At 35.9% G+C, this 12409-nt stretch overlaps 1 protein-coding gene across 1 annotated transcript in view; it reads left to right on the top strand.

Moving 5' to 3' along the window:
- Positions 1 to 12409, top strand: part of LOC140245447 (uncharacterized) — a 302226-nt gene that overhangs the window by 276255 nt on the left and 13562 nt on the right. The window contains exons 13-15 of the mRNA XM_072325026.1: positions 5832 to 6025; positions 6700 to 6852; positions 7928 to 8193. Coding sequence (XP_072181127.1) covers positions 5832 to 6025; positions 6700 to 6852; positions 7928 to 8193 — 613 coding nt within the window. The remainder of the gene's footprint in view (positions 1 to 5831; positions 6026 to 6699; positions 6853 to 7927; positions 8194 to 12409) is intronic.

Here is a 12409-nt window from a genome sequence, read left to right as displayed (position 1 = left end):
TATAGAAGAAAAAAACAACCCTGATGATTCACGTCTTAATGTGATCACAGGTTTCGTTTTGATTTTAATCTCAAAAGTGTGATTGGAAGATTAAGATGATAAGGAAGTTAGTTTAGGTATTTCAAAATATTTCCATTTTTATCCCAGAAAGAAAATGGATATTACTTGTTACACTTGTTAAGAAAAGTGATCTTCATGAGATTGAATATGTCTGCAAAAAAAAAAGAGACAAATTGAATGCAATGTGAGAAAAGCGGCTCAAAGGGACACTTTGCTTTGAAGCTGTAATCTTCCTTTCTTGGATATTAGATGTCTTCAGTGTTTCTGTGACATATTTAGTCAGGTACATACATAAATAGCTACAAATTGAAGTACATAGATTTGTAAGTTTTTAAAATGTATCATTTCCTATGATTTTTTTTTAAGATTAAAAGTTTCTTTCTTCTTCAATAAGAGTGGAAAGCTGACTTAATATACTTAACTACATAAAATAGTGGTATGCTGTAGTGTGCAGCTTTCAAAAAAAAAATACTGTACAAAAGGACTATGCTCCCAGTGGTTTGCAAGGGGAAAAAAAAAGAAGAGAAAGAGATAGAAGTGACAAAATAGAAGGTTGTTTTGAGTCTGTCAGCAAAAGTAGCATTCCTTGTATAAAATGCAAATGATACCAAAAGTTAAGATAGGGTATCTGCTTCTGCTGCAACTGAGTGCTAGTAAAATCTATATACTCCTCGCTTTTTACTTAAAATATCATATATATAATGAATGGCAATATTGTTTCTGCTCTTTCTTGTATTCATGTATTCTTTTCATACTAAAATCCATCCTTCTAAAGAAATAATCATTCTTACTGTTGCTGTTCTTATGCCACTTCATGTCTTGAAGAGTACTGTATATGTCACAAATAAGTGTCGTATTGTTAAACTGTTGTCATTGTTGTTTGTCATAAAACAATGTAAAAAAGTGTTGGGATAACCCAGCCTGTTTGTATTGACATATTTGAGTCAGAAACAGCAAAAATGCAGTTTTCCCTATGGAAATGAAATTTACTTCCTTTTGTTTAGGAAGTAAGAATTATCCTTGAAATTTCATGAGATATTTTCAGATGTATACCTTCAGCGTAGCACTTGAGCGTGTTCAAATTCCAACAACATTTCATGCTTAATATCTTCAATATCTTAAAGTTTATGTCTTGATTCATGTATGTTTGTATGTGTGTGTGTGTTTGTGTGTCAACTACTTTGTTGGAAAATGAATGATGTCAGCGATATAACATCACAAAGTTGAAAATATTCAAGGTTTGAATTCTCAGATAGTGTTCACAATTTTTAGGTAGCAGTGAAAATGTGTCCATCTGTCCAAAGTATGCCATATAGCAATTAACTCATTTTATATCAATTTTTCATGTATATCAATTAATCAATCTACATTTCACATCAAACATATGAAGCCATCTCTACTTCTTTTTCTTTCTTTTCATCCTTTATTCAGCTTTTGTCATCAGTTTTTTTACTTTGCCATGTTCATTGCCATATTGATACCTATCTCCTGTCTTTCACCATTCTGTGCCAATTTGTTTTATTTGTTTTTTCTTTCTTTCATCTCTGTGCCATGATACAGTCTGAATCTCTTGCCGGAGTATGATGCTAGGGAATAGTGTTCTTGAATATCTAATGTGACAAAATATCTCTATAAAAAGTGAATTAGATACTAACATTGATTTCTTCTGTATTGACAGGATTCATGAAAATGATTCTAAGGCTCTTAGCATCTATTTTAAAGAACAAAGACTTTATGAAAAATGTATTAAACTCACAAGTCAAAACAATGCAAGTGTCGGGAATCATTTGCAAAAATGATTGTTCTTTGCCGAACCTAAAATTGAATATATACTATTGCGCTACACTTATCAAAGAACTTATTTGAAGTGGATTGGTGAACATAACCTCGAGATTATTCTGTTTGCTGTATTTAGATTTGTACTGGAGCTTAAAGTTTTGTTGTTTTGTATAATGTTTCTGAAAGCAAAACAAAAAAAAAAAAACCCTCATATTTTGCTTGTTTTACTTTTACTTGTGCTGAACAAATAAATTTGCCTCAGTGTTGCTTGAAAAGAAGTTTGCCAGTAAATTTCGAGTGATTTAAGTTTTCTGATCTTTCAATCTCCTCTTATTTAGTTATTCACTTTCTTCTATACCTTGCTGTTTCAATGATTATTCTTTTTTTGTTGTTGTTGGGGTTAACTCAAATCCTTAAGGCTATCATAATATTGTGATCATATTGTATTTTCGTATCTGTTCCTCTGTTTTTTTCTCCCTTATTTCCTGCTATAAAATGTTCATTTTCTTTATATGATTTCTTGCATCTGTTTCATTATGTGTCATTTCTTTCATTTGTCCAAATGTTTGCCTTTGAATCTGTCTCAAATCTTTTCAGCTTTATATATCTCTTTCCATCTCACATATATTTCTTTTGAATTAATTTATGTTTAAGCTATTTATCAGTCAATCATGATTAACACATGTCATACAATAACTGTAATTCACAAATAACAGACTTTGAGTGGGACTTCGACATGGGACAGCTAATTTGTGGTAAGAACTTTGACAAAGAAGCCACGAGGAAAAAATAAGTTGAAGTTCAGTCTTGCTCTCAAAGAACTGATTGTTGTTATTTGTTTTTTTTTTTTCTGTTAGAAGCACGGCTTGCACTGAGATTTGCAGTATTTTCTTTGATGTATTCCTGTGCATGTTAAGTCATGTCAGTAAGGTTTATGAATATGCATGATTAGATTGAATTGTAATCACTGACATTAAGTTGTACACCTCCACATAACCCACACCCCTCCCTTGAATGTGAATGCTTTGGTTTAGTACCTGTGTGGTGGAATTGTTTTTCACTATAATTTTCATTCACCAGAAAACTACACAAATCTGTTATATTTCATGTGAGTCCTCTGCCATGGATAGTTTATTGACAGATTTGTAAGATAGTCCAGTCTTTCATAGAACATTAATGATACTTGTGATTTTTTTAATTAATATTTTCATTTCTATTTGATTTTATGCATTCATATATCTATTTAAATATTTCATTGGTTTTCTGTTTATCTATTTATTCATTCATTCATTTGTCCAGTTGTTTGATTTATTTATTTCTTTGAGATGATCTTTCACATGCAGACATTCAGAAAACAAACAAGTACAGTGTACAAAGATTTATTGATTAGAAAATAGAACCCAAATCAGAAGTTTCATCACTGGAGACAGTATTAAGAATGAATTATGAAATAAATATATCATGGTCATGAAAGTCTTAACAAAAAGGAACTCAGTGGCATATCAAAAGCCACTCATAGATTGATTGTAGGAAACATATGACAGTTTTAGTCTGTTGAGGAAATACACTGTATTAAGAAGTATGAATTTATGATTAGACGATCCTCTAGACATTGAAAATCTTTCAGCAAGAAACGTTTGAAACAGTACATCAAATATGTCACAGCTATGTAGATTACCACATTTGTCTGCATTGACCTCACACTTGCGTCATATATTCCAAACTCCCCCACACAGCGTTTGCCAATGGGACATATCTCCCCACCCCCACCCTCCCCTTGTGACTTGTTTGAGAGTTCGGGCATGTGCTGTGAAAGATGTGATGTCTTTGTTTGTCTGCTTGTCTTGTCTTGTCTTGTCTTGTCTTGTCTTGTCTTATCTTGTCTGAGGAGGCCAGGAACAAATTTGCTGATTTTGCTGATTTTTTTTTTTCATCAACTGCAGGATAAAAGATTGTTTTTTTTTGTTTTTTTTTTTCATGATAACCTCATTGTCTATTATGTGTCTTGTTTTATTTCATATTTAAGTTGTAACTTTCTTTCTTTATTTCAACTTACCATTACTGTGCAAATCTGATGTTGCTTGAATGAATTAAACATAAAAGAATATAATTTGAAATCACACTTGTATTGATGCTGCTTCCTCCAGGTCATATTCTCATGTTAAAACATTTAGAAGTCATGAGGGGAACAGAGGAAGGATGATATTCTTTTTTATATAGGCAAGATAGAAAGTCAGATTTGCTTCACTGATTTGCCATCTTCTTGCCTCCATGAAAATGTATGATAGGGACTAAGAGAAACTTTAGTCTTAGTTGAAGTGTAGATAACTATCCTGACTTCACACCTTGATAATTCTCAAAGAGCAAAATAGCACCAATATAGTCAGCTATCCATGTAAAATAACAAGCTAAATATTTTATGTTTTGAAATATGAAGACCAGCAAATCACACCATGCCAAAGTACCAGTCCATGAATATCTAAGCCTTGATAATTTGTGTAAAACTTTTTTAAGTACTGACCACAAGAATACTAACATACTTGTTCCTAAATACAGGGCATATTTGCTTGCGTAATCTGTACAGTTCAAATGTTCCAAAACAAGGGTTTATAGATCTTTTGTTGAATAATGTATAAATTATAGGACATTTTCATGAATTCCCATGCACTGAAACTTTTTCAAGTGTGTGGAGCTGTAATTCTACGTCTGGCGGCTGAACTCATGATTAATATTTTTTGGAACCCTAATTAAAACACTTGAAACCTGTATATTCAAATCAATGAAAAGACCAGATTTGATACTTAAACCTGAACATTAACCTCATTACTTGTCAGCACCGTGTCCTCGTTAGCTTGAAATATATTTCAGAAATAGAACAGAATCCGGTTTTCAGCTCTAACAACCTGAAACTTAGCCAGCACTCACTGTCAAGTACAAATAAATGTCTAACAATTGCTGGTCACATTTAGTTATGGTTGATTCAGATGGAAGACACAGGACTTGCAATTTCAAATGTTAAGTGGAAATATATTCAGTCACCACCTTTTACTGTATTATCTTGTCTGTGTCAAGAAGACCATGATGTCAAAATGTATTTGCAGTGTCGCCTAGCTAGAGATCCCATACAGTCTTCATGTGAAATGTTGTCTTCTCATCATACCAAATAGTGGTGTCACAGCTGAATTCATCAGTGTCATCATATATACACAGTTATTGTTGTGTCCCTGGGGGAATTTAGAACTTGGCAGTCGTGAATTCACATCCATCTAGCATGATGTGAACTCGTTCATAAAAGTTTCATGACTTTGCGAAAGTTTAGATTGCTAAAGCAGTTAGTCTTTCTCTGTCAAAGGTCAATAAACTTTATGACCCTTATGTCAATATCTGTGGCCTCGAGGAATCCATAGCCAATAATTCTGACTGTCTTTACATCACTGAAATGATTGAAACATCTGCATACCCTAGAGGGGATCATTACTCTTCATTAATTTCGTAAAATATACTCTCTGCTCAGTACCCGTGGCAACTGAATATTCTGTTATCCTACAATGTGCCTCACATAGGCAGTGCTTTTACTGGAATTGATGCAGGCTAATATCAAAACTGTTACTGAGATAAGTTTTTGTTCCTCTGTCGATGTCAGCGTCTCTTCACGGCAAGAATGATAGAGGCAGTGCAAAGTTTCACTTTTTAACCCACTCGGGGCCAACTAAAAATAAATCAGATGCAGGAAAGAAAGAATTGCTATTCTCTTGGAATGGCTCAAGAAATGTTTATTTTTCTAACTCAATTATACCGTCACAAAGATTTTGTAACAACATCAATATAACTTCTAACCTGCTGTCAATGTAAAGGACATTGATTAAAAAAAATGTTCTTTTAGCAACATAATTTTTCTATTGGCCTCATAGCCATATGAGAGACTTTAAATAGTTGCAGAGGGGTTAATTTATCTTTCTTTTCATGCATTCATTCCTGTATCGCTCCTCCAGCTCCGTTAGAGTCTGCGCCAACCCTCATCAAGGGCGAGGACGATGACGACGAGGACGATGATGACGATGACGCAAGGTTGTCACCCAACGACTCCGACAGTGACCTGTCGGGAATGGAGGGCAGCTACCAGATCTCAGGGCTACCAGATGACATCCAGGAGGAGGATGACGAAGAAGAGGAAAATGTTGTGGAGGTAAGTCAGAATCAACCGGTATGAGGTACAGTGACGAATGCATACATCAGTATGCAGAAAACATTGAAAGAGAATCACATATAGCATTTTAAGGACTTAGCGAAGAGTTTATAATCATTTGAAGTTAAAACATATTTATGACATGATAATCATTTTATGATATACAATGTAGTATTTACCTAATATTTACCTGCATGGAGCGATAACATTATAATGCACCTGAATATGCAATGATTCTTTAATGAAATCGCAAACATCACAATGATTAAGCAGAGCCAAAATCAATACCCCATCATTTCTGTGCATAATGAATGTTACAACATGTCATTCCTCGTGTTTTATCCTCCCATATATCACTGGACGGGTTGTAGAGCTTGCATGATCATGTACACCATCTCCATGTATAAAGCTGATGTCGTACGACATTTTTTTAGATGCCCTACCTATTAATCACCTGCATGTATCATAAAGAGGGGAATAATTAGTGAACCCCAGTCTATCATTCAAGCCCAGGCTCCCCTCAACATCTCCATGAATGTATCCAGAAAATGGGCACACGGGTATGCCATGACCTGTATCAAATCACTATCAACTCTTGCTCGAGATCCATTCCGTATGTGTTGCATCATTGGTATCATATTCGGAGGGTGGGGTGCTGATGTTTGGCGTTGCAGGTGTTTGATTCCATGATGACCAGTAAGGAGAGGCTTGACACCAGCGTGGAGCGGTCCAAGATCTCCCTGGTGACCAATGCCAACAGTCAGCTGGCCAGAAGGAGCCGACCCTCGCTGACCCACCTGAGGGATCGTGTCCAGTCCAGCACAGAGGTAAAGGTCAAGCGATGAAGATAAAGCCATGCGGAGAGCTCTGTCGCACTAAAGAACGGAGCGATGAGCAGATGTGATCCTTTCCCGTCTATGCAGGGGGAAGATGAAGTTATTACCATTATTTCACAGACTCAACATCTCATGCATGACTAAACTTAGTTCTCTCATCTTACATGCTGGAAGATACTGACTACATTCTATTATATCATCTTATTCATAACTTATTCAAATTATCTTATTCATTTAATCTTATCCAACTCACATCAACATGGTTTCACTCTCCTATGTCTTTCTCCAGACATTACCCCCCCCCCCCACCCCCATACATTTTGGGATTGGCCCTCTATGGCTTGACCAGCCAGTATAAGATTAGGAAACTTTTGTCAGCCTGCTGTCCTCAACCGTCGTCTTATATGACCACTACTTACCCTCAGTTTAAGCCTTTAGCGATCTCATCCTTAATCCATGGCAGACTCTAGACCATTCCCGGCAGCAGGAAGGATCCGAGAACCCCCTCGCATTCCTGCCTACATCATTATATACCTTCACCTGGGCCCTGTTTTTTGAAGAGTTATAATTGCTTAATATGTAGTTGATTTCTATCGTAAGTCTATCAGCCTGTGTGGTACGGAAATTTATAATTGATAATATCTTTTAATAAAACGGGGCCCTGAAATTGTAATCTGAATTATTGTGACCCTTGATGATAACATGTTCACATTTTCTAGCCTCATATCATCTAGTATTTTATCCAAATTTAATGACATCTCCCTCTAAAACACAAAGTCTGTATTGCCTTGGTAACAACACATGGTTGTTAATTTTCTATTTGATTTTCCAGTGGTTAAACTGTTTGTTTTCACTGTTATTTGAAGTGTTATTTCAGAGTAAAGACGAACTTTAATACCACTAACATCAAAATTAGATTTTCATGTGTCTTTTTGTACATATCTGTATGGAAGTGCATTTTGTGTATGTGTGTGTGCCCTCTGATGTGTCTATAATTCTTGAGGCATCGCTTATTATGAGTGGAATCTGAATTGTTGTATTTTCACCATGGTTACAATGATTGCAGTTGATGGATGAATTGGTTCCCACGAGGGAGAGTCCTGTGGCCCCTAGGAAGACCCAGCCGGTCTCCGCCGAGCGCGCACAGATGATTCGAGTCCTCCCAAGCATGCCTCCGTCCACCAAACCCAGCGAGGTCGCCCGCAACAAGCCCGCCTCGCCCCAGCTGGGTCGGGTGCTCATGGAGACGGGAGGGCCAAAGGTCAGCAGGGATGAAGGTCAGAGGTCACCGCCGAGGTCACCCAAATTGGGAAGGCCTCTTCCGGCAGAAAAGTGAGTATTCAATGTGAGGGAAATTCTGATTAGACATAGCATCGGGATGATACGCTACAGAGTCTAATAGGGCCGCACTTCTCAATCAGTTGCCCGCGTTCCACTGATGGCCCGCTGAACTCTCTCTGATGGGCCACAAAACTTTTTAGAGCCAAAGTGGGCCTCGGGCTTAGAGAGGTTGAGAAGCACTGTAATAGGGTACCAAACATTTTGTTATGTTATATCTTCCATAGCAAAGTCAGGCAGGGGGCAATATTTTTGTATGTAGTTGAGTGATATACCATTCAAACCAAAATATACTTACTTTGTGGAATCAACGAAGTTTGCTTCTTTTACTTTCACCTCAAGGTGTGTTCAAGCAGACTATGTCTTTACTGATGAACAAATTGTCACAATTCTATTAGAGCTCACTTTGATATAGACAAAGTCATCAAAAGAAAGATATATGGCTGTGTTAGGTTTAGACTTCCTGGATATGCACATGTTGTCTCTGTGAGATAACTCCGATACCACTCAGCTAATGTTTATTTGCAATCTTGTGACATATACCAGCACATGTTATTTTCTTTGCTCGCTTGTTTCTAGCACAGTGTAATTATACTCTTGTTTGTGGAAGCACTTGTATGATATTTTAAAACATCCAGTGGAAAGTATAAAAGTGATTTTATTTATTTAATTTATGATCCTGCTGGATATCTGCCTCATGGCTAGTACTCACATAAAATGCGTATGATGGAAATTTTAGACATCTGTTACATGTCAGAATGTCATAATTTCTCCTATACCCACCTAAATCCAAAAGCATTTAAAATATGATATTGAAATGAATTTGGAATCTATTTAAAAGTTATAATTTACTCTGGGATGAGAAAATTATATTCATGTGAGTTTGCACAATTTAATTTAATTTGCTTCACAGATTTTGTTTCTTAATCATTCATTATTTCCCAACTAATTTTTGTACCTGGTTGATATTGATGTGAACATACATGTTTAATGTGTATATAAATGTAATGTAACGTTTACGACAAGTTCATTTATTTGCTAGCATTATCCCATTCCTCGCTCATGTGTGAAATAACACGTCGTCTTGACCTGTCCGCTATACTTTATTTCTCTACTTGCGTCATGTATTCCTTTTTCTTTCTATCACGCCCAATTGCTCCTGTGTTTAAACTCACAGAATCTACTACAACCCATGGATAAGAAGGTAAAAGCTTCTTAATAGAACACGCACATAGTGGTCAATGTTAGATGAAATTTGAAAGAAAATGTGGCCTAAAAACCTTGACTTTTTTCAGTTATTTTTGGTCAAATGTATTTGCATGATGGACATGCACCATTCCCATGTGCAGCAATGGCCAGTTGTGGCGGCAAAATGATAACAGTGACAAAAATGGCTGTCAGTGGTTGCAGATTGTTCCCAGCATGCCTTGCAATCAACCAGGCAGGTCACATGGTATATATGTTTCCGAGGAACACGGTTAGAAAGCTATGAGACCACAGAGATGTAACAAACGGTTTCAAGTTTAATCCACAGCAATCTACTCAAAATCTGAATACTAATGATACAGACATGGGGCTTATTAGATTTAAAGCCTAAAAACCATTCATGTAACAATTTAGAATCACACTTAAATAAGGATTTTTTTTCTTGCTTTCCCACTGGTCTGGAAAAGGTGTTGTCATTATTATAAAAGAAAATGACATCAATGATTCTACTTTTTTAGAAAGAGCATTTATAAAATCTCAAGGGTCATAAAACCTGTAATTCATTTTTGAGAATCTAGGTTTGACAGATTCAAATCTTTGTCCTTTGATCATACTGGCACATACATGTATGTACCTTGTACACAAATGAGAGATTTCTTGGGTTCTGTTCCGTGTTTTTGAAAGGCAAAATGCCTCCAACTAGGATCAGAGTTTGCAAAAGCGTCCAGTCTTTGCGACTTTTGGCACATTTAAAAGTTTATTAAGGTAGTAGTTGCCTTTTACTGTCACGTAGACGAGACTTGGGGCACTGATGAAGATCGATGCAATTATATCGTGATTCTGTCTAAACAGCTAGCACATATTGCAATCTATGTAGTCAATTGTCCAGTGAGCATGTCTTGCCATTGTCAACCGGTCAAAAATGTGTTTATTCTCCCTTCGTGTGTGTCTGTATGTGTGTTTATTGTATGCTGTCCAGGTAAAATATGTAGAATCTATAGCAGATGCAGTCACTATAGTTGCTTTTGCTCCAATCACTAGAGCAAGAGAAACAATGAAAGTGTGGTAATTTTTCTTTTTAGTGCATATTATTTCCAGATAAAATTCATGGACTCTTCATTAGGTAGGCTTTTGATGGGCACTGGTTTTAAAAGTACACCATAGAAACTTCATAGCTTGAAATTTTCTGTGGGTAATACCTTAATTAAGATCATCAGTGAGCAGCAAATAGTCGTAGCCAATCTATTTCAAGAGAACTGGGGAGACTGTGCTTACTAACATTCTGACAGATTTGTCAGAGAAAACTCTACTTACAGCTGTTATGTATGATTAATGAAAACTTCTGCAAGACTGCCACAAAAGGGATTCACTTTCAGACATGTATCAAAATGCCCTTTTAAAAGGGAGTAATGCACTAAAGCCTAATCTTTATATATACCAGTAGACTTTAGTATGAGAGATCTATTAACAAGGTTGGTTAAAATGCTTGGCAGTTCCTTCTTTTATTACAATACACACAATATTAGAAGATGGTCATAGGTAAAGGTAGCTATAATTCCGTGAGATTTTGACATCACTGGTATCCTAGATATTTACTACTTCTACCAAAGGTAATTGTTGCTTATTGATATCAAAGAACTGAGTGAATATACCATTTAAAACCACATTTTCACTCTATGGAATAGCCACCATACATACAGCTTACAAAAATATGTGATAGAAGTTCATATTTAGAGAAGAATTTTGGCGGTTTGAGTTGTTACAAGCTTTCCTTTGTTGCTGTCTTTCCACCCACCCCAACCCCGCTTCCACCAACCCTTACAAAACGTTGAAACTTCCTTTGAATGTACTTTTTTCACTTATTCCATCACATTTTATACAGCACTGTGTACACAATAGTTAGTGACACATAGCTCATATGATACTCAAACTCACTTGACCTGGTGCTATGGATATGGACTGTCATACAAACATCTTTGTCACATGTCAACCAGGTTCAAATTGAAGAAAAGCATGTGGCTCAGGATTAGAATTTTTGTCATAGTATTTTCAAAGGAAGTTTATATAGTTCTTATGTATAAATGCGGAACAAAGTTGTTAGGGATCACAAAATAAAGATAATCTCATTTGAACATGTCTGAATATGATAAATTTGTGGAAATTGTGAAGTCGTGAAAATGAGGAATTTGCAGTTTTTGACATATTTCAGTAGCATTACACATGCCATCGTGATAGTTGCTGATAGTAATGGAAGTATTAGTAGTAGTCGTATCAGTCTTCGTATTAGTAGTAGTAATTATTAAAAAAAAAATAGTAATAGTAATAGTAGTAATAATGTTGAAATAGGAATTGGAGTTGTGGTAAAATGAGTAGATCTTAGTACAAGTAGTTTTGTTATATATTTAGGAATACATCTCAGTAATGCAGTAATTTACTGCAAATTCAATTACTGTTGTTTTCATGTCCTTCTACTCAAATTGATCTGTGTACAATTGTAGCTGTGTATAATCTATCTATCAGACGCCCTACAGTGTAGTAATAATTGTGTATGTGTTTGTTGAGTGTTGCTTGTCTTGTGCAGGTTTACAACTGGAGTCTTGTGCCTATACTTGTGTAATGGTGGTCCTTTGTGTCCTGTCAATCAGAAAATGTGTTATTCTGTTTGATGACAATGTACGTACAAATGTAGGCTAATGGTCTACCCAATGAACCTTTTATAATCTTATTGCTGTTTGCTGCCCCTGAAGTATATCTATGCATGGTCAGCATCCGAATGGTTCAGTGGTCAACACTCTAACATGCAGCATTGACCAAATGGGGCTTCGTGTTTAATCACAAGAGCTGAGACATTTTGGCTCTAAAGTTATGAATTGATACCAGAGTTGGAATACAGCTTAAAAACAGGAAAAGATGAGTGTGATGTGCACAGAATATGTAGTTTTGGATCTAAAGACACACCTTGCAATAATTGCACCGTACAGTGTGTTGATATTGCAACATTGCA

The sequence above is a fragment of the Diadema setosum genome, chromosome 22, assembly GCF_964275005.1.
Source record: "Diadema setosum chromosome 22, eeDiaSeto1, whole genome shotgun sequence".
NCBI classification, from domain to species: Eukaryota; Metazoa; Echinodermata; class Echinoidea; order Diadematoida; family Diadematidae; genus Diadema; species Diadema setosum.
This window is presented reverse-complemented; position numbering and strand designations above follow the sequence as displayed.